The 22921-nt window shown below is 40.2% G+C and overlaps 1 protein-coding gene across 4 annotated transcripts in view; it reads right to left on the bottom strand.

Annotated features, from left to right (window-relative positions):
• LOC309715936 (rho GTPase-activating protein 26-like) overlaps positions 1-22921 on the bottom strand; it is an 86239-nt gene extending 63318 nt beyond the window's left edge. The window contains exons 1-2 of one of the 4 annotated variants that reach the window (XM_082549439.1): positions 22901-22921; positions 22192-22458 (exon numbers count right to left, since the gene is read on the bottom strand). In XM_082549439.1, coding sequence (XP_082405565.1) covers positions 22192-22345 — 154 coding nt within the window. In that variant the 5' untranslated portion in view covers positions 22346-22458; positions 22901-22921. The other 3 variants (XM_082549440.1, XM_082549441.1, XM_082549442.1) reach the window with 3 other exon arrangements.

Here is a 22921-nt window from a genome sequence, read left to right as displayed (position 1 = left end):
GGACCAAAACTAATTGAGGAGAGACAGAATTTAGAGTATTTTTAAATGGAGGCCAAAATCCCAGCTTAAGACTTCAGCGTCAGTGTGGAAAATGATAGCGAACAAAGAACAAATAAGATGCGGGAATGGTTTACAGACAAACCGAGAGGCGATTTCCACTTAATTTAGCATCTTAACAAGTTGTTCGCTTAGTTTAGGGTTAACAGTCTGATCAACAGCCACTGAAAGAAACTGGAAAACCTCCGATTAGCTGATCACACAAAGAATTCTACATGTGATGGTCTGTTGACAGTAGATGGGAAACGGACTCTGTGTAACCAACAGCACACAGAGAGACAAATGAGCCTTACATTATTGTGGTTTTTGTGTTTCAGTTCTGGGCCAGAAAATTTGCTTTTATCACCATATGATCCTCCGCAGCATTCCTGTGGTCAGCGTTTGATTTTCACAGAATGCCTCTCAATGTTAGAGCTCTGCTTTGAATCTTGATTTATTCACTTATTGATTAATTTATTGCCAGATGCATGAAGCAAAGCAAAAATATTAAACTGCTGCATCATTTAAAAGGTTTTTCCTTTTACTGTTTTATAGTTTAGAGAATGTATCCCCCCCAGGATTCCATTTGTTTAGTTTTGGTCAGAGATTAGTTGGCATTTGCCCTCATTTTCCTCTTCAAATGAAGCCACAACAGAACAAATCGCATTTGGAAAGACTGTGTCTTGTTATACAAGGGTCTAAATTTAGAAGAGAGAAGAATTTTGCCAGTGCAAACTTCCAAAATAAATGTCTAATTGGATTAGGCAACTCCTCTGTCACAACAATGAAAGACAGGCAAGCCCATATGGCTTTTTGTGTCAACACAGATAGTGACACGATAATATTTCTATTGCAATTAAATTTGTACGCCAAAATATTTTCATTCTGTTAAAATTATAACATCTGTGTAAGGGTAAATATTAACTTTTTCTCTCAGACCAGTAAAATTATATAAAACTGACATATTCTCTGAGATCGTGCACGTCAAAGAGAACAATAATAATATCAAAAAAGTAAAACTTTTCGTTATGCACTAATTTTTGACCAATGGAATAAGATGCACAGATGCTTTCAGAACTCATAAGTGTTGGTACAGTGCTGAAGACCCATGCTTATGTACTGCTTCCTAGAATATATTTCTAAATGCTCAGAGGTATTTAACATATCTAGATGACAATGGGAATCAATGAAACTCATAATTTAAGGTCTATTATTTACAAAAAAAGCAAAAAAAGTACAATTTCTGTCCCATTTGCTGCATGCATATCACCTAATAAGAGTAAGACTTTCAAATCGAGCTTTAAATGGCACTCACACAGCCATAATTAAAGATATAAATGATTATATATGACAGCATATAAATAAACCCTAATTAAATACAACTGGTATTCTTTGGTATTGCAATAATCAGTTGATGTAGCGGTTAGAAAAATGCACACAAGCACATTAAATATGGTAGACTAAAATGCTTATTTGAGATATATCTATATATATAGCTGCCTTTCAGCTTTCCATTTCAGGTTAAGTAGAGCTAATAGTGCAAAGATCATATTGAACCCCAATGAGTCATTCGCCTGAAGTGCGGCCTTGAATGGATGTTGCATTGCATTAAGTCAAAATTCATGAGTCAACCATCATACTGAAATATACAGTTGGTCGACCAGCTTAATCAACCCCTTCCCCCACACCCTTCTGCCATCATCATCAACCAAACTACCCAAAAAGCTGTGTTTACTACAATTTCCTGCTGAGATGGGCATTAATCCCAGCCTGCCATACTCAATCCTCTTCCACCTACATCACCCTAACCCTTCAGTTTTTGAGCATTAGTCTTGACATCCTGACCCTCAGTCCCATCAGCCCCACAAAATCTGTTAAAGACCAAAAGTGCTCTAAAAAAATCCTTAAAAAAAAGATTTAAATAAATATATTATAAAATATTTAAATATCAAACAGTGTAATCTCACTCTCCTCTAGAGCGAGAGCCAGACATTAAATCAAGCCAATACCACTTTACACCCAGACAGAGTAAAGCAATACTCACCAACCAGATTACCCCCACTAAGCCAAAGAGTTTTGGCCGGCTGTACACCAGGAGACCCCCAGCCCACTTAGCCTTGCACGTGTGTGGACGAGTGTGTAAAATATGTATATCAAATGTGTGAGGGTGAGATAAAGAGCGAGATGGAGAAGAGCGGTAACCTGGGGATTAAATATTCTTAGTGGGAGGTTATTTCTGGAGGACAAAACAGACTGGAGCTGAATGCAGACACACACTCGGTTTAATGGACATGCACGCACACACGCACACCCTCGCTCACCATGCCAGGGGACTGTGGTTTGCTTGGGTTGGCTCTGGGAAGTCTCAGCCCACCCCTGCACGCGCTCCTGTCTCGTAGACTCATACACACACAGTCAAAGTGAAATTAAAATGTGTGCCTTCGGTGTTCTGCATACTAAACACCATTAAGAGGTAAAGTGAGTGAGCGAGATAATATATTAGGTTTGTTGCATTACATGCATAAATTGCCTTAACTGGATGGGGGGGAAAAGGCGCTGGAAGTTGAGGCGTAGCACACTTCCTTCCACCCACAAACGACGCTCTAAACAAGTGCAGGATGCATGTCTTGGAGTATATTCTGTTGACCTGTATTTCATCATTTCATCTTAATTAATAACAACCACACAAAGACTATGGAATTCTTTTTCTTCTTCTTTTACATCAACCTAACCCACTATCCTTTCCTGTTAGTCAGCTGGCGTCATGTGCTAGGAAGACACCATGTATCAGATTTACTGGAAAAACCTACAAGGGTGGGTGAGACGAATGTGATTAACATGCAAAGGAACAAGACAATAATACAAAAAAATGACATAAAAAAAAAAAAAAAGCTCATCACTACAGGTGGCCTCTTCTGAGTCATAAAAACATCTTTCAATGCAAAACAAACACTCTTTTGTTTCACAGAACATTAGGCAATGATGTGGTACACAAAAGGCTTTTTAAAAACACAACACATCTGTATCTTGGTTTGCACTACGATGGGTCTATCTGACAGCCTTGAAACCTGAAACTTTGGCTTCTTCCACTGACTTTGCATACGCTTGCATCAAGTCTGGCTGTTCTCCTGATTCCTTCTGATCATACAGTGGGACAACTATGCTGACTCTAAACATGCAAACCATCTCTTTCACCATAAATAAAATATAGCAAAACTTCTATAAATCTTTATTTGATCATCTCCCTTTTCCTTCTGCTTTCATATCTGCGCCTGCTGACTCTCACAAGACAGCACAGCAATAGTTACAGAAAGGCCACACCTCAGCTCGGGTCACTGCATTGTGTTCAATAATTCAGCGCATCTGTTCCTTTTTAGGACTGTTTTGCATTCATCTCAAGCTAAATCTGGTGGGTTGGAAAACCAAAAAGTACAGTCCACTAATCACAGGGTTGCTGGTTCAATTCCCACCTACTAAGTGCAACACTGGCAAAGACGCTAACCCCAAAAGTCCAACCTAATCTGTTGGCTCACTAACACATGTGGCCTGTATCTGTGAGCATTACTTTAAAAACAAATGTCTGGATACGTGTGATTAGACATTTGATGTTCCAGTCACAGTTTCATACACACAGTAATGTGCAAAATTCTTGAGCCAACCCAGTTTTCTTCACTTTTTCTTCCAATGAGCCAAACTGGCTTGTGATCTTTTAAGTATTCTTAAGCAATAGTTCTTCAGGCTTTCTGGAGACCTTTTAAAGTTGTTGTTTTTTTTTGACTGATTTTCTGAGTTTAAGCCACTTAACACTGACCTATTCAAGCATCAAAAAGGCACCTAACTCAAAGTATGAGTTCCACTTTCTTAATAGCAGTCTCTCCAAAAAAATAGAAAAAACGCATCATTGTTTCCGTTTCTTTAGCTGCATCTATGAAAAATCTCAAAGTAAACATAGTTTGACAGACATAAAAATAGGATTTTTGTACCAACAAGTCTTAAGGGCTTGAAAAAGAAGGTGACCGACTTTTCTTGTTTTCCACCAACTTGAACAACTCAAGCTGCTTTCTTTTTTGAGCTCTTTTGACTAATATCATAACTTGGATGACTGAGAGCCAGAACACAGACATATGCACCAGTGAGGTGATCTCCAAAGAGCTATTAGCTGAAAACTTGCACATCAACAGTATTAAAGCAGTGTGGGATCATCTTGACAAATAACAGAAAAAACATGGCAGCCAATATCCAGAGAAGAGCTTTAAATGTCTTTCAAGCAGCCTGGAAAACCATTCCTGAAAGCTGCTTAAAGAAATTACAACAAAGCTTATCTAAGAGAGTTGGGCTGTGTTTAAGAATAAAGGTAGACATATCAAATATTGACTTTCAAGCAGGTTAGAACTATACAAACTCTGTTTTTGTCTTATATACTGTATTTTCATGTATTTTTACTACTATAGATTCTAGTATGTGTTTTTTAAGACTGCCAGTAGTCATGGCATTACAGAAGTCTCCCGTGTTTGCATCGGACTGATGCCCAGTGTGATTACTTCAGCACAGTGGGGGTTTGCTCATGTCTAGTTTTTATAAAAATAACACAGGTTCTGGCAAAAATGGCACCATAAAGCCGGGCCAAGAAAGCAGACATTGCTGTTGTGGTACAAAATGAAACAATGGGAGTGATGGAGACACTTAAAGGCTCCTGCACCTCATTTAAAACACACTCCTTCACTCATCCGCCACGCCATTTCACAATGTCTCAACACAAAACAGGGTAACTACACAGAGGGAAACAGAGTAAGAGACGATGGAGGAAGGAAGAAGGCGAATAGTCATTTCCATGTCAGGCTGATGAAAGGAAATGAGGAAGGACATGAGGATGAGAAAAAGAAGAGGATGACGAAGGATGGGATTAATATATTTACAATACAATGATCAAAAACTTTCACCTTAAAAAAAAAAAATGTAACGCAGGAGAAAGAAGATTTGGAAGCAGAAAGAAGAAATCATTGTTTTGGACGCTCTTCCTTAAACATTAGATTCATTTTTCATTAATCATTTCTTCTCTTAGCAGATTAAGCTGAAATTAAGAGCATTTTTAAAGGTGGCAAGCTGGATGTTGACATGACACAAGTTACTCGCGGCCTGTTTTAACACTACATTTAAATTCTTTATCAAAACCAAAAATGTGTGACCAGAGAGAGCTGATAAATCTCACTCTGGTAAAAGAAGCCACAAGGGGAAGGAAGGGTGTGATTTCAGCGCTAGTAAGGAAGTCACTGAGGATACAAAGTTGAAGAGTTTGAATTCTGAATTCGCCATTCCATAAAAATAGGCCAAAATGAAATATCAGCCTTTCGGAGAAGTGCAGTCATACATCATAAGCATAAAACCTAGTGAAATGTGAAACAGATAGAATTTAGGTTAAAACAATAAGAGCTCAGGAGGAGAAATCCCACAAGTTTTAGGGTCTCCCCTCAAAGAGTTTTGGAAAGACAATCTTCACTAATTCAACAGTTATCTTATCTTGGCATGCCCCCCTCAAGGCTTTCTGTCATCTTGTAGATCACTTAGAGTATCTGCAGTAGAGATGTCTTTTTACAGCTTCAGACACATGCCCCAGCTTGCCACATTCATACTGGAATGACAGGAATAACAGAGAGGAGGAGACACATATTGGTGAACAATGCTTTCTGAGGCTGTGTTGCATTGTGATATATTAAAACCATTTTTGTGGAAAAGATTCACTTCTCAGTTTTAGTAAGATGTGGCCACGAAATGAAAAAGTCAGTCGGATTTACACCTCGTTCAGTAAGTAATACTTTAGCAACTATTAAAATACAACCACTGATCTCAAATTACGGCGGCAGCTGGATACCAAACTCCCTGCAAAAAGGCTTTCAACCGAAACTCGATTAACCTGAAAAAGACTCCACATTACACACGAGAAAGAGGAAGCGTTCTCTCCTGTATGAAAGGCAGCATCTGCACTTCTGGACACGGCAACCACCTGCTTTAACCTCACAACCTCCGGACTCACAGTTCCCTGGAAAGAGAGGACAGAGTCCAACCACACTCCAGCTGTGACATGCAACAAAGGCTCCTCTCTCCTTTTGTTCTGACTCATTTCAAGGGCTTTGATGTGAAGGCAAAATAGACGGTTTTATTAACAACATGTGTCAGCAAGAGAAGGCGTGTGTGTTGATGCATTTGTGCATTTATCTCATTTAAGCCACATCTGTCTTCTTGCTTCTGCAAGTGTTCCCAGACAGATCTTAATATGTCAGAAGGTTAAAAAAAAAAAACACCATCCTGCTGAATATGCAAGTCTGGGCATCGGCTACAGAGGCCTGAGGTTCCTCTTTGAAAGGTGTATCAACTGTGAGCAACACCTTTTCTCCACCGCAGGCTGAGTTTAAAGGACATTATCACAGACATGGTGAATTTGGATATGACGGTTCAGCGCTCCAGGCTAAGAAATAAAAACCTTAAACTGCAAATTGACTTTAAAGAGGTTTGCTGGGGGTAAATAAATCTCACTAAATTCCACCATGTTACATTCCTTTAGGGTCGCAGATACCCATTACTATTACTCCATAACTTAAGTATCTGGGAATTACTGCACTGAAGCACATTTTCCAACCTAACCTTCACACGTGACACTTTATGGAGAGCCAGACCCAGCACACTCGCACGGATGACATTTCTAACGTGTTTCTTTATTAAAATTCTCAGTAAAGTCTTCAGACTTGTAGCCAGTGGTATGTTAACAGTTTTGCAGGGTGTAAATTGACTATAAAAATCCTGGTTCAACATGAATCCTTTCGCTAAATGTGCAACATCACTCAGAAAGGTGGGTTGTCAGGTACAGCCATTCACCAACATCACCTTCGATAGTTGCAATTAAACAATTTGCTCCCGTAACCTCTTGCAGTAAAAGTAAATTTTTAAACAGCTGTGAAAAATGCAGCTGTCTCTTTTATGACCGAACAGCAGCAATCAGTTATCCGAGTACAGAAAGTAAAAGAGCATTCCTGAGAGTTCAGCTTCCCTTCTCACTTCCTGCTCGATTCCGGGTGTTTTATGATCTTTAGAGTACACCAATGTGAAAACGTGAATGTAGAGCCGGTTAAATGTACACATCACGTTTACCCTTTAAGCAGCATTTTTCTTAAAGTTGATAGATAGCTTACTGCCTTTAAGGGAGAAAAAGGCAGACTGCTACTACACCTGCAGAAGCATGAAGAAACTGAAGCCAAATTCAAAAACGTTCTTTAATCAAGTTGGTTTTTATTGGATTGCAAGTGAGTTTTCCACTAATGGCAGCTGGATTCATTTGCTTTACACAGAGAAACGAGTCCTAAGGTTAATGAACATATCGCTTTCACTTGTTAAAATGGCATTTCCTCCATGCAGCTGTAAAGATCCAAAGTATAGTCAGGAGTCAGCAAAAAGTTGTAAGTGCTCTACACATTTTATTCCCCCATATTTTCCTGCACTTTAATATTAAAACTTAAATAGCAAAGAAAAAATATCAGTTTTGCTTTCCCAAGTAAGTATTTTGTTTATGAAAGCAAGAATTACTGAATACTACATACATAATGATAATATGTCATGTAAAAACAAAAACATGACAGTAACCCACCATGTACTTTCGTGTACACCATGAAAGCATACCACATGATTCAGCAGCTTATAAAACACCAGCAGCAGCTACTGTTTATGACTTTCACGAGTCTCTCAAAAGGTTGAGTCTCACTCTTTTTTTGAAACATCACTTAAAGTTTGAGATGCATAAATAAATATTCTCAATCTGGTTGAGATTTGGACTTTGGGACAATGTATCACCTTGATTCTTTTCTTTGTCAGCTGTTTTGTTGGGATCATTGTCCAGTTTTGGCAACGCTTTAGCTATCTGACAGTCTTATATACACAGGAGTTCATGGTTGACTCATTGTCAGGGTCCAGGTCCTGTGGCTGTAAAACAAACCTAAATCATCACCGTCCCACCACCGTGATTAAAACCCCTCATACAAGCCCTTTTTAAATGACCAGAACACCTTTACTGTTTGTGCAAGAAAGAAAATTCAAAAGGTTTTGGAAAGAAGAGAAGATGAGCTTCAGGGGATTACAAACAGTGTAACCAACTAATTTAGCAGAGTAACAATAGGTTGTACAACTTGGTTTTAAGTGTATTTCAGTCAAAGTATGTTGCAAAAAGGGAGAAAAAAAGAAGAACTTATACAGTATTTCGCAGCAATGGTTAGGTTTATTTAGGTTAAAGTAGTGCAAGATGCCTTTAAATTATTTCAGTAGTTCCCGTAAACAAAACAGCAACTTTGTGGCTAAGCAGATAGGGAGCCTCTATCATTGACACACATGACTTCATGCATATGCAAACACTCACCACATGCATCGGTTCTGCAATTAACTCACTGTACGTGTCAGAGAATGATGTATGGGTTGTGAGGAGTGCAAGAGTTGTAAGCTTTTTTTAAATTTACATTTATGTGCAAATCCCACTTCCTCTTTACAGTTTCATGAACGATCAACTATAATTAATTCATGATGGGTTTTGTGCATTTCTAACCATGGCATGAGAGCAACAAACGAACTTGTTGCTTTGCAGTTCCTTTTTCAGTTCCTTGAGTGACTTCTCTTTGTATCTCTACATTGTGACTATAAATTCTTACTGAATCATTTTAGGTTTAACAGGGCAAGGAACAGATAACGAAAAAGAGAAACGGCATTTTTATTTTTATGCATGCTTCACACCTCGTGAAGACTGCCTCTACATTAATATATGGTCAAATGTGTGAATTTGCGAGTAGACGCAACCACAGAGACAAAAGGAAATATGTCATCCTGATCTGTATGCATCTATTGAGCCTATACTGGACGTGGAAGATGAACCAAAAACAAAAAGTCAGAATTATCACAACACACAAGTACTCACTACATCGAGGGGTTGAGTTACTGTATTGCTGCCAAGCAATGTAACTGAATAACCATAAGCTAAAATATTTACAAGCCTTCGTCCAGCTTGAATACTGGACAAGTATTCGGATTCTAATTGATTCTGAATCCAAATACTCCACGTCAAAGTTTCAATTAATCAGATGACAGGGCAGCAGTAGTAACGCCAATTTAAAACTGATATAGATAAACAAGCCATTTCTGCTTCAAATCGCTTGTCTTTGTCACGATTGCGGGGCGATCGTTGCTCAAGAGTTGGGAGTTCGCCTTCTAATCAGAAGGTTGCCGGTTCGAGCCCCGGTTTGGACAGTCTCAGTCGTTGTGTCCTTGGGCAAGACACTTCACCCGTTGCCTACTGGTGGTGGTCAGAGGGCCCGGTGGCGCCAGTGTTTGGCAGCCTCGCCTCTGTCAGTGCGCCCCAGGGTGGCTGTGGCTACAATGTAGCTGCCATCACCTGTGTGTGAATGGGTGGATAACTGGATGTGTAAAGCGCTTTGGGGTCCTTAGGGACTAGTAAAGCACTATACAAATATAGGCCATTTACCATTTTACATTTAAATGACCTGATACGACCCTACTAGATTTTTAATGAGGATATTTATTATACTGCAACATGAATGCTTCTCCAAAAGTTGATTCTGTTCATCTGGTTGTAGCGTTTTCAGTGGGAGAAACGTTTCGTCACTCATCCAAGTGACTTCTTCAGTCTCAGCTGACTGCAGGTTAGAGCTGGGCGATATATCGAGTTTTTAAAAAATATCGATATATTTTTATACGAGATATAAGATCTGACAATATCCTTTATATCGATATAGTCTATGTTACGTTATAATTATACTTGTGGAGCCGCAAGTTTGCCTCTCTTTCGTCCACTTCCGTCTCTACGCAACGTTACTCGGCCTCGCCTCTCTTTCACTGAACACAACTCCCCCTCCTCCCCCATCGCTTCACCTGCAGGAAGCGACAAGATGGACACGGCAAATCTCCGTTAACGAGTTACTGCGCATCGCCCCGTGCGTGGGGCTGGACGGCGTCAACGTGTTAGCTAGCTAACCACGCTAACGAGCTAACCACGCTAACGCCATGCAGCCCAGAGGGGCTGCACGGACTAAAATCCTTTCATTTTCTCAAAAGTTGACAGCGCGCCTTATGTATGAATTCTGGTTGTGCTTGATGGCCGCGAACCGATTTTATGTGGAACACGGCGCTCAGCAATCTGTCAAAAAATGTTTTAGTACGACTTTGGTAAGCTACGGAGCTGCACCGCTTGATGGATTGTCGGAGCATTACGGCTGAGCCTCGCGGAGTGATACGTACTGTGCTTCAACGTAATATTACCCTACTGTGTATAAGGACCATAAATGGCACCTGTTAAGAGACGTGGTTGCGAAGCGGATTTCAAACTCCAGGCTGTCAGTCACGCAGTACAAGTAGGGAACAGAGCAGCTGTGAAATCTGTCTTTGTTACTATGCTCAGCGTCTTTTAGTTTACATTTTGACTGCACAATTGTGAGCTTTTTGTTATGCACAAAAACAACATTGTTTTCTTTTATTTATGGAGCATTATTATTTAATAAATGCTCATAATTTATTTTTGAGTAAATTTTATGTACATCTGCTCTATGTTAATAAAAGTGCCTGTGTGACATCTGGGACACAGCTTTGACTAAGAACTCTCTTCTTGTTCTTACTTTATGGCTTTAAAAAAATATATCGAGATATATCTTATATCGCCATCCAGCTAAAAAATATCGAGATATGAATTTTGGGTCATATCGCCCAGCCCTACTGCAGGTTTCCCCAAATCTTATAAACAGTACATTTGCATAATGACTGAAACCAGCCCACTGAAGGAAAAAATGGACTGGGAGGTCAGTTCCTTCATCATGATTATGCTAATCATCATTATGCTAGTTCAATGCTAATGTGCAATAAATACACAATGTGAGATGGATATCTTTTCGTGCGCATTAAAACATATCCATCACAAATTACTGACCACAATTATTGCTTCACAATTATGAAGCAATGACCGCTGGTCTGACAAAAAGATAGAGATTATGAAATCCTTTTTGCCTTACATACATCATACCCACTAGACATTTTTTTTAATTTACACAACCTTTAAATTTCTTCTTGTGTGTACAAATGTGTATGCATGTGTGTGTCTCAGACTGTCTCCATCCAGCGTCAATGCAAGACAACAATAGCAAAATAGCAGGGCTGTGTCGTGCCCTAATTTCCTTTTCATCCATGCTACGTCACAGATAGAGGAAGACCCCCAGCCCCCACTGTGCTGTGCTACGGTGGAAACACACACACACACACACACACACGTTTACTGTATGCATACAAATCTTCTGCAAGCAGAAATGTGCCTCTAATAGGAAACACACACGATGTACAGGGTGCACAGTTAGAATATAACTGCATGCATGCACACGTAACTGTATCATCTTTGTTCTTATGCGACATATGCAGAGGAGTGAAACGCCTCTCTTTTCTGTCTCCATTTTTTACTCTTTTTCACACATTTCTTTTTCTACTCTTTTGTTTCACCAAGCCAGAGGCTCCTCTATAGACACTTTTGAAAGAAAAAAAAAAAAAGGTCATGTTAGCTTTTAAACAGTGTGAAACACAACCGCACCCCCCACCTCCTTTCCTCCTTACGTACTGGTTCTTTCATTTGCCTCCCAGCACAAACTCTTCTTTTGCTCTGGATGTTAAAAAGAAGAAGAAAGAAAGAAAGGTTCAGTCGTGCCATAATTGAGAATTAGTTATGGTGTGGTGTGCACTTGTGTGTGCGTATAACCCTCATCCATCAGAATAGTTGACAGCTGAACTACTGAATAACCGCCATTACCCCTGTTGTTACTAACCAAGAACACAGTGGGTGGCTACGGAAAAAAGAAAGAAGGTAATGTGAGAAGAAGAATGAAGCCTTTTCCACTCACAGATTTTACCTTTAAGAACAGCTAGCTTTACAGCGCAATTGCATGTTTACACTTAAACACACCAAGCCAGCGCGATGGCACCAAAGTGTGTGATTTTACATAGCGTGCCGGTGTTAAAGAACCAGAGGGGTGTGGCACCAAATGCAACAGCATCACAGTGGGAGCTGAATTGGCTCTGTCACTACACAGACTGCTGGCTAAAAGGCTTTTTATACAGAACAGCCACATGGAGTAGAAGCATAATATTCCCGCCATTAACAGGCGGTCTCAGAGCTTCAGGGAACTCCTGCTTCTTCTTCTTCTTCTTCTTCTTCTCCTCTGGGACATTTACACATTCACTTAGCCAGCAGCCTATTTGTGAGGTTGCCAATGACAGTTAAAGGTCAATTTGAAGTCAGAGTAAATGCTTGAAAAGAAAGCCATTATCAAGATGGCCCTAATGGGTGGAAAGCCTGTTTTTAAACCAGTAACAGACAGCATGCAGCTAAGCACACATGCCTGAACAATATGCTTGTGATTTTAGTTAGCCTTTAATATATGCACACACTATATTTTTGCAGCCAGGAAGCATTACAGGTTTACTACAACATGTCCGTGTAGCTGTAATTCTTAGGGAGTAAATTTACTTTAATAAAATTTAGCCATCAACTATTTCTTCTACAGACCCAGCTCTGGCATTGTTTTACTGGCTAAACCTGGTCTGCACATTATAACAATCACAGTTAAAATACTGTGGTCATCAAAAATTTTACTATTCAGCCATTTGTGTCCAAACTACAACAGAGACAGGGGTCCTTGTAAAGCCATAGCTACACCAACTTATGCAGATGCCTGAACTTTCCTTACACTCCAACAAAATTTTAAAATTCTCAGTTACTTAGTGATTGAAAATCACATGAAAATCAAACACGATTCACTTCTTTGTCCCTCGTTTCTGGGTTGTAAAGGAGCACAGTTTGTCCTCCTGGCATCTTTATCATCCGTCTGGTAGCAACATCTCATCAAAAGTGTAAATCCAACTAAACAACATGTATATTACACACAGACCTCATACTTAAAGAATGCACTATGTCCATATTCTCAACATGTGCAACCTGGCATGCATGGTTAAGGAACATTATCTGTATGGATGTCATGCTGTCCTTTTCTGCACATCCACGCCTGCACGACAGTCTGATTTTAACATATCATATTCATAAACCATCAGACTAAAACAGTTATATACACACTGAGTAGTCACCAGAAAATATTCTAAGAGCGTTGAGCTTTTTGTTGGGGGGCTTGCTGTTATAATACATCAGCAAGCTGCTTTCTACTCAATTCACAAAAAACTGTGGGTGTTATAATTTGTCTTATTATATACAGTAACCACATACATAATGTGTGGCCTTACAGGATGGCTATCGATCAGTAGGTAGAGTAGGTCATCTACTGAATGCAAGGTTGGTGGTTCAGTGGCTGATTGGCTGCTCCATTCTTCATGCTTCATCCTTCGGCAAGATACCACAAGTAACTCTCTGATGTGTGAATGGGTGAATAAGGCATGTTGTATAAAACGTTTTGAGTGCTCAAGTAAAAAAGTACTATATAAGACTCAGTCCATTTACCACTGGAACCAGTATAGGGTTCAAGGGGAGGCTAGAACATATCCAAGTGAAGGCCTCAGTCACACAGGTCTAGAGACCAGTCGTTGACCTCCTGGTGATCACTGGTCTGTAGAGAAAAGTGTTCACAAAAAGAGGTATATGGTGATGTCACTAGCAGACTGCTGTGATCGCCTGTAGTTTGCATTGGGCACAATACAAATTCATGCAATTCATCTACAAGCAGTCACCAAGTGCTTGTAGAGTGGATGTAGGAAGTGTGAAAACCAGAAACCGAGACTATTTTCTTCCAAAGTAAAAGCCTCATCTTTTCAAGTGTGTTAGTGGCTGTAATAAGGTAGAAGTTAGATTTTGAAGACACACTCTCCATTTCTGGCTAGCAGCACACTTTTTCCAAGTTTCAGTACTGCTTGGCAAGTAAATTGTTTGCTGATGAATCTGTGACATCCACTAAAACAATCTGCTACCAACAAAATCAATCATCAGGAGGTTTTTGGTGTAGCACCCTTACACCCAGGTTCACCCAGCGAGAGCCCTCACTCACTCGACACATTTCACTTGTGACCATTGGTGGACAGGGAGTCGTTGACTGATCCCCAGGATTATGTGACTGAGGTCTAACACAGAGAGAAAGTTGGGATAGTACCTGGAAAGAAAAACAACCTGTGGGGCTTGGGCCAAAAAAAATAAATAAATCAAACCAAAACACACATTAGTGGCTAATCTACAAAGACTATGGCCAGATTGTTTAAAAATTGTCACAATTGAGCTCCGAGACTCCAAACTGGAATATAATTACAGGCTGAAGCATTGTTTAAATAACTGAAACATAAACAGCAGTTATAACTGTGAAACAGTATTGGGTAAAAGCAATGGTGAATTGTTGGGGTGGTCATGTTAGGTTCAATACAGGTCCTTTGTCTTTAACTGGTTACAATAATTACAGCAGTTTTCTCATTATGTGTCTTAGACAGGTTCCAAAAACAACTAGGCCTTTTAGCTTATCACAAGAACCAAGATAAGGCTATTACAAATCAAAACACTTGCATAGTATGTTTTCAATCAATAGTGTTAATACCAGAACTAAATCACTGAGTTATATTTACACATTTAAGATGTGAAACAAAAAATGATCAAGTATCACAACAGATAATAGAAGTCACAACTCTGAATCTTGAGACACACTTTTAGCTGAAAACATTGCAAAAATCACATGTTGCTGTCATGCAAGCGTCTGAGCATGCTGCCTCGTTTCCTTTGGAGCTCCAGTGAACGCTTAGCTGGTAATTACGATTTTCTTGGCTGATTGAGCCGTGTCATGTTAGAGGTGGAGCAGAGAGCCAAACATTTCTACAGCCTCAGTAATAACAAGCTAGGTCGACCCTAAAATGACATCTGGCTAACACACGCAATCGCATCAACATCTGCGTGTGCGCACACATGGGCATCTGCTCATGCGCATGTTCATCTCACGTCCCACGTTTGTGCACGCTTCAAAACTACTTATTCAAGTGAGGGTTTGTGGCTGTCAGAGTCTATACTAAAACACAGTTTGTGTGCGTTTGCATGTGTACAGGCTTTGGTCTGAATGTGTCTACATCTGTAATTGCTACACAAGCCAGTCTGTTACCCTCAAACAGGATGAAGCTGCTGTTAATTTGCAACAGTGGCGATGGCACCTCTGCAAGCAACATTCGTTTTTTGGTAAATAATATGATGACTATGTGATGAGCAATTACATATCAAATCTGGAGACTGTAAAAATGAAAAACAATTTGGGAAGAATAATAAAAAAATAAATGCAGAAAAAATAAAGACATTGTCATTCCAGTCCAGTGTTAAGCTTTGCTGTTTTGTTCTGCTCTACCTCTACTTTATTAATGTGGAAGTTTATTGACTAGGGCAAAAAAGAAAATACAGTAAAATCCCCCCACTACGTTTATATGTTTGGGGGAATTAAGCCAGTTCTTACAGGAAATGCTTGACAAGGCTTCCAATATGAATGCTGCTGGAAAAGAAGGTATAAAGTCTAAACATGAGTATATCTGGAGCAGAGGAAGGTATATAAAACCGCCACAGTTTCTGTTTGGTCACCCAAAATAGCATCACCAACATTGTGTCTGGCCAAAAGTGAGATATGGTCATAAGCACACTTTTAGTTTGCAAGAAGTCAGAAAGTCCTTTCTACAGGCCTCACAACGTGCGAGTCAGATTGACCTTTTGACATGGTGGATATCGTGGGCATGGTGGCGTACAAATGGACTGTGCAGAAAGGGGATTTCAGGATATAGCAGGCAAAACAGTTTTGCTTCACTGTAACTGCTGTCAAAGTTAAAAGAAACAGAACCTTGACAAAAACATTACATAGACTGGTGAGTTAAACATGTGGGTCAGAGGACCCACATGTTTAACTCACCAGTCTCATCACATGACGAACTCTACTCAACTGAAAATAAAAAAGTGACAGGAACAGGCATATTTTACAGTAAGCCCAAGGTTAAAACTGTCATAATAAAAACACAAGTGAAAGCTGTCAGGCTACCCCAGGCAAACAGCAGCAAACTGTAACCAGCTAAACCTTAGGGGCTTCCCGGGACAGTCACACATCCCCCTCACTGTTTACAGAAAAGCCGAGGAGGTGGAGGTGCGTGTGCGCAGACAGTTACTTATGTAACTGCAAAGAGGACTCTGACATGCTGTTAGATATTACAGACCTGTTGCAATGGATTCAAAAGCACATGACGCAGCACAGCGCAGGTATACAAAGATCAACTCAAAAAATTTGCTGACTTGCTCTTTATTTGCCAGCACCCTGCTACAATGGCACAGAACACGCAACAACATCTCCCTCTCTCATCCCGGCCTTAGTGAATCAGGTCACGCCGTCTGATTTCTGGATCCCACATTGGACAAAAGCAGAATTGTCTTCGTAGCCACACATCAGCTGACCAGCGCTTTGTCGTGAAAGAGAATTGGGCTAGTTTGCTGTTAAAAAAGGTATATTTAGCAGAGTGGAACATCTGCCCTTTGCAGGTTCTGTCCTATCTGAACAGTGTAAATAATAAACTACTTTGAACAAGCATGTTCAAGCTTCATCCCTGTTTGTGGTTTGCTGACTGCAAGGATCACTCTGTACTGCAACAGCGAGGCCAAGTAATCCAAACAATTTACCTAACAGAGCAAGAAGGTCCATCATGATGTCTTTTGTGGTGTTAAGTTGTAGCCAAGAATTTTTGACAATTTATCAATGACCAACTTCAGAGACTGGTTCAACTCGGCTCACGACAACAAACGGGCAATGGATATACTGTTTGTGCACTCTGGCCCTCTCTTTAATGAGCAATGAGGATCTTCCCCATGGAAGACACGTTGGACAAACATGCCATCTTCCTGCTGCATCAACAGTTCTTCAGCAACATCTCCCAGGAGGAAACAGAGCTCTGTTTCAGTCTCCAAGTGACACAACTTCCAATTTGGTCATGCACAAAAGCAGCCATAGCATGCCTGAGTTCCTCTTAACTCGTAATTCAATAACTGGGGTTCATTCCCCAGAGGAATTTGGAAGACTTTTTCCAGTACCATCATAACAGATTTTGTTAAACACATTACTACTGGTCATCTTAGCATCGGCACACCACTGAATATGTTGTTGAATACAATAATCTACTAAGCTTTAGCCAAAGAGATGATTTCACATATGGTTAAACCAAATTTTGGAGTCACTTTCAAAGTACTTAACTCATCTCTGTGGTATTATCCAGTTCTGGAGTGCCAGTCATAGTTTCATTCATTCTTGCATGACATTCTATCATTTCTAGAAACCAGAATAATGGTCAAATACTGCCTGTATTATGAAAATTGTTAATGCTCAACAGTTTAATTTCCCATCACACAATCAAATTCAAATGAAATTACAGTTAACTTTGTCATTATACCGCTGCAGCAGCAACATTGGTAAAGGTTTGACCTCCAAACGACGACTTTTATCAGTTCATTAGACAAAACAGAAACGGAGAAACTTTTGAGAACTAATTCTTATTGCCATTTGTAGATGTGATAGGCTAAACTTGATTGGGAGCTAAATATCCATGAAAATTTCAAAAACATACCCCCAAAAGCTTTTGATTTACTGGACGCTTTTGAACTCACCCATCTCGCGCCATCAAGCAGGTTTTTTTGTGTCTTCTCTCTAGGGCTGGGCCATATTATACCGTTCACGGTAATACCGGTATAATGTTAGGCAACGATAGGAAAATGAAATATCGCGATAAAATGGGAATAAAACGCACATGCGCAGTGCCTTTGTTTTCATACGCACATGGCCGATTGTTGAGTGAAACAGATGAACCAGAATTGGTTTGTAAAAATGGTGCAACTTCAGTGATGTGGAACTGGTTTGGTGTTTGTCCGTCAGATACACAACAAAGCACATTTTTTTGCAGAACATGCAAGTGGCCGTTGTTATTGTCATATTTGTCAGACTAAGATGCTCTTAAATCTGGGAGTAATCTGGGTCCTAAACTCTCTGTATTCTTCAGGTCAAACAACACTGCAGCATCACTTAGAGTTAAAAACTGTCTAAATTCTTTCATCTTTAATAAAACGATCAGCATTGCTGCTTAACCAGGTGTAACTATAAAGTTTAACTTCCAGGCATCCATGAAAACAAAAGTTATTACATTTAACGGAGTTAGAAGTTAGCAGGAAGTTAGTGGAAGTTAGCTCGCTAGTTTCGCTAGTTACCTAAGCATGATATGTTCTGACTGAGAGATTTCTGAAAAAAATCAAACGTACAGCTCTGCTATCACTTCCAACATAAATGAAGACAGGAAACTAAACAGCAGTGACGTTTGTAGGGTTACTGAAGTTGGGCTAGCTGGTATATAATGAAGTGCTACGTGATCGCTAGCGACACAGCTATGTTAACATAACATAAACAGTGAAGCTGGAGGACGAACACTAACACTTTTCCACTTATAAAAGTTAACGTGAAGGTTCTTCATGGTTAGAGACAAATGCAATCGCATGGCAGGATGCTGTAAACGGACCAAACTTCAGTCAGGAGAACAACTGAGATAATCCATCCACAATACAAGGTTAGTCATTAATACTGCAACAACATGGGAATAGAGCAGCTGCCAGAGAATTCAACATTAATGAATCAATGGTACAGAAGTGGAGGAAGCAAGAAGAATGAGTTTAATAAAGTTTGATTTATCTGACTGCTTTGTTTCGCTTAATGTGCCTTATAATCCCGTGCACCTTATGGTCCGAAAAATGCGTACTGCACACTGCAGTTTAATGTTGCAAAGCACCTCTTTTTAACTTCAGTGGATATTATACATGGTTATGCTCAGGATATGTCAGCCCATTTCTACTGGAAATGCCTTTTGGTTAAACTTTCAGCAAGGAATTTGCATTTGCACTGTTACATTTTTATAAAGCTTTAATGTACATAAAAACCAGCTTCTTGTTTAAGTGAAAATAAATGGAAGGTTGTCTTTTTGCGCTAGTAATGTTGTGGAGTTGTATTTTGTCTCGCATCAATTATATCGTCGGTTATATCGTTATCGCAAATTTTCAAATATATATCGTGATAAATATTTTTGGCCATATCGCCCTGCTCTACTTCTCTCTCTTGTAGTTCATGCTTTTTCCTTCCCGCTGTCCCTTTCCTTCCATCTATCTGCAGGGATCTCTGGCTCCAGGTAACCAAGCTACTCTGTGTTTATTGTTTGTTGTTGCTCATTACTTTTCTTTCTTTTCTTTCCCCACACCTCAAACAGTCCTGGCTGTCTCCACATTGTTGTCATGCATAACAGCAGCAGAGAACACTGGCTTTTCTCTGTAATGCTTCAAGGTCTTGATCTTACTTTGCTCTAACGCCGTTTTCACACAAAAGCAATGTGACTTATTTCAAAGCACTTTATTAATAATGGATTGCATTTTATATAGCGCTTTTCGGGGCCCTCAAAGCGCTGTACAATTCCACTATTCATTCACTCTCCCATTCACACACTGGTGGAGGCAAGCTACAGTTGTAGCCACAGCTGCCCTGGGGCAGACTGACAGAAGCGAGGCTGCCATAATCGCGCCATCGGCCCCTCTGGCCATCACCAGTAGGCAGCAGGTGAAGTGTCTTGCCCAAGGACACAACGACAGAGACTGTCCGAGCCGGGGCTCGAACTGGCAACCTTCTGGTTACAAGACGAACTGCCAACTCTTTGAGCCACGATCGCCCACGATCACTTTGAACATGATTTTGTTGATAAATTATTATCTTTATTATTATTATTATCATCATTAGTAGTAGTAGTAGTATTACAGAAGAATTTTAGCACTGTATCCTCCTGAGAACCGAGGAAAAAAGAATCTTCCCATTAAACGTTTTTTTCTTTGGATCTAAAAGAGGTAACCCAAATACAGGAGATATCACTGGAAAGCCCAGGAGGTCCTCTACGTAGTACATCAGGACGTAATAGGGTACCTGAAATAAGTCAAAAGATATAGACTAAAAACAAATGTCCATTACAGAGAACATGCATTAAACAGTGCTTTTGCACCAACAAGGGGATTCCCAAAGAGCTACTGGGAAACTGGCATAACACAGCACGTTGTTTAATGTGTCCTTAAAAAGAATTGAGGAAACAAGCGGAGGACAAAAGAAGAAGCGGCAGGTCTAAATATATACACATCTATAGCAGATGAGCAGCATCTGAAAATCGTGTCTTATGAACCAGTGGTCTTTGATTTATTTTCCTATCAATCATAGATTGGTTTCCCCAGAGCCCTCACCTCAGTGTGGGATCATCTCAACAGTGAAGAGAGCAAAATTCAGCCAACGTCCACAGACGAGCTTTGAATGTCCTTCAAGATGCTTGGAGAACTATTCATGAAGATGACTGAGGTAACATGAAATGTTACCTAAGAGAGTTCCGGCTGTGTTAAAGAATTAAAGTTGATCTTACCTGACATCGACCGTCATGCTCATTACAATTGTAAAAACTCTGTTTTTGCCTTGGACACTGGATTTCCATGTATCTTTGCACATGTTTCAATGAAATCTCTGCACCCATTTCCCATTTTCTTAGGAAGATATAAAGAAATCTGGGGTGGCTCAAGACTGTATGCAAGCAAACTACACTGAGTAAAAACAGCTGCTAACTGTGAATTTTAGTATAGTTGAACCATGACATCACAAATTCTGAATGTGTTCATTTGTTAAAGTTTATGCCAGAATAAGATTTCATGCTGGTCAGTGCAGACATTTGGACCAGCCTCTAGAACATACCACAGTAATACTGACCACCAAATCTTCCCTCCTTACTGCACGTCATTTTGAGCCCTGCCCGTCATGAACTTTACATCAATGCAGACTTAAAAGGCGCAATAAAAAGTTAGACTTGAATAGTACTGACAGGACTATTAAAGACACAGCAAGTCTTTAATGGCACTTGTTTATCTTTGCACATGCTGATGAAAACTGTGTAGGCACAAGAATGAACTTTACACTACCGAAGCAGGAAGTGCTGTCACAGCCTCTGAGGTGCTCGTGACTCCCTACCAAAAGTGAAAGCCTTGGATTTCATATTTTTGCATGGAAAAAACTATTAGTTTAATCTTTTACTAGGGAGGTGGGATTATGCTTAGCCTTAGCTGAACCGTGGTTCACTGAAGTAAAGTTATGCATAAAAGTTACACATTAATGTTTTGTTTAAGGTTAGTAGTCATGGTTCACCCAGTGTTATGTGATAGGAGCTGCCCTGATTAGGATGATAAGATTAACATTTGAATGTTGGACATTTGCTATTATTCAAATTCATATCTTCTTGCTTTTGAAGAATACACATTAGATAAACCTTGCCATTAAATGTATACACTAGCATGCATTTTCCAACCTTCTTTTTCGTTCACGTCATGCATTAATGTTTGCTTATTCCTCATCATTTCTCTTGTAAATATGTGTGAGAACCACTGAGCCCATTTCCGTGCATGCATAAACACACTTGGCCTGTAATGCTGATCTAAGTTTGACCTATAGAGAAACAGAAATATTTTACCACCACACCTAAAAGTCATATTCCGTTCAATCCCACTCTGATTTTTATGCCTTTCTACAATAAAAATTTTAATGTAAAATAAAGGCTTTTGTTTTTAGATTAAAGGCCAACGTTTGTAGCATATCACAGCCTCAAATCCCATCAGATGAACAGTAGCAGATATCAATGTAGATGAAACAGTGCACACCTCCTCGCTCACTGTAAACACCTCACAATGTAGCTAATGGGAACAAATGTGCTGACAACATGAGAGGACACTATGCACTGTGATCAGTCAAATTCACCCGCCTAGCCTCTCAGCATGCCTTATCAGAAACACACACACACACACACACACACACAAAGCAGAGTGTAAGCCTTTCACATGAATCCAATGAAACTGAGACTTTCACACCTGGGGGCTTCTCACCTCTCAATCCTTGTGATTCTATCAAGCCCACATGAACCCGATTTGGCTGTTTTCCCCTTTATTTCAATAATTAGGGACATCACATATAACTGTCAACTGCAACCTCCTCGCACACATTTTATCAGTCTCACACACTCACGCCCCTTCCAACCTCCACTTACTTTTCAAAGCCTGGATCAGAGCCTTGCTGTCTTTAATCAGCTCTTTGATGAACTTGTTGGTTTTGTCCAGCTCTAGTTCGTGAGACTTGAGTCTCTCCCTGAACTGTGGACTGTCCAGGTAGCAGTCGCTGAATTCCAGGGCAGGTAATCCCATCTTCTGCACCACCACCACCCGGCAAAAGAATAAACGATTGGGACAGCAGGAGGAAAGAGGAACGAGATGATGATGATGGAGGGAGAAAACCTGTTGTTCTGGTGCTGCTTTTGCTGTTGTAAATGATAGAAAATCCAATTACAACATGAAAACAACAGGGCGGAGATGGATCCGAGAGAAATCCCTACCTACATAACCTCGTTTTTCTTTGCAAAGGAAAACACTCAGGCAGACACACAAGGCAGCAGCAGTAACACAACAAGACATCCAATTAAAGTTAAATTTCAAAAGGGGGGGGGGGGGGAGACAGAGCTGAATAAGTGTCTGGAAATGGATTTCAAAGAAAAGGTGTCCACTTGCTCAGGTAAGCCGGTGCTGCATTCCTCTCGAACGACTCATTCTGGACCGGACAGACTGAAACGGGGCCGAGGAGGAGGGAGGCAGCAAAAAAACAAAACTCCGCTCGTAAATGCGGTGTCTTCCCTGGGCGGTTTTAAATGCACTGTTTTCTCCCAGCACCGCTCAGCTCAGCGCCGCAGACCGTAATCAACCTACCCCGACAAGGATAATCCACTG

This window comes from Aulonocara stuartgranti, assembly GCF_965226115.1.
Source record: "Aulonocara stuartgranti genome assembly, chromosome: 10".
Lineage (NCBI taxonomy): Eukaryota > Metazoa > Chordata > Actinopteri > Cichliformes > Cichlidae > Aulonocara > Aulonocara stuartgranti.
This window is presented reverse-complemented; position numbering and strand designations above follow the sequence as displayed.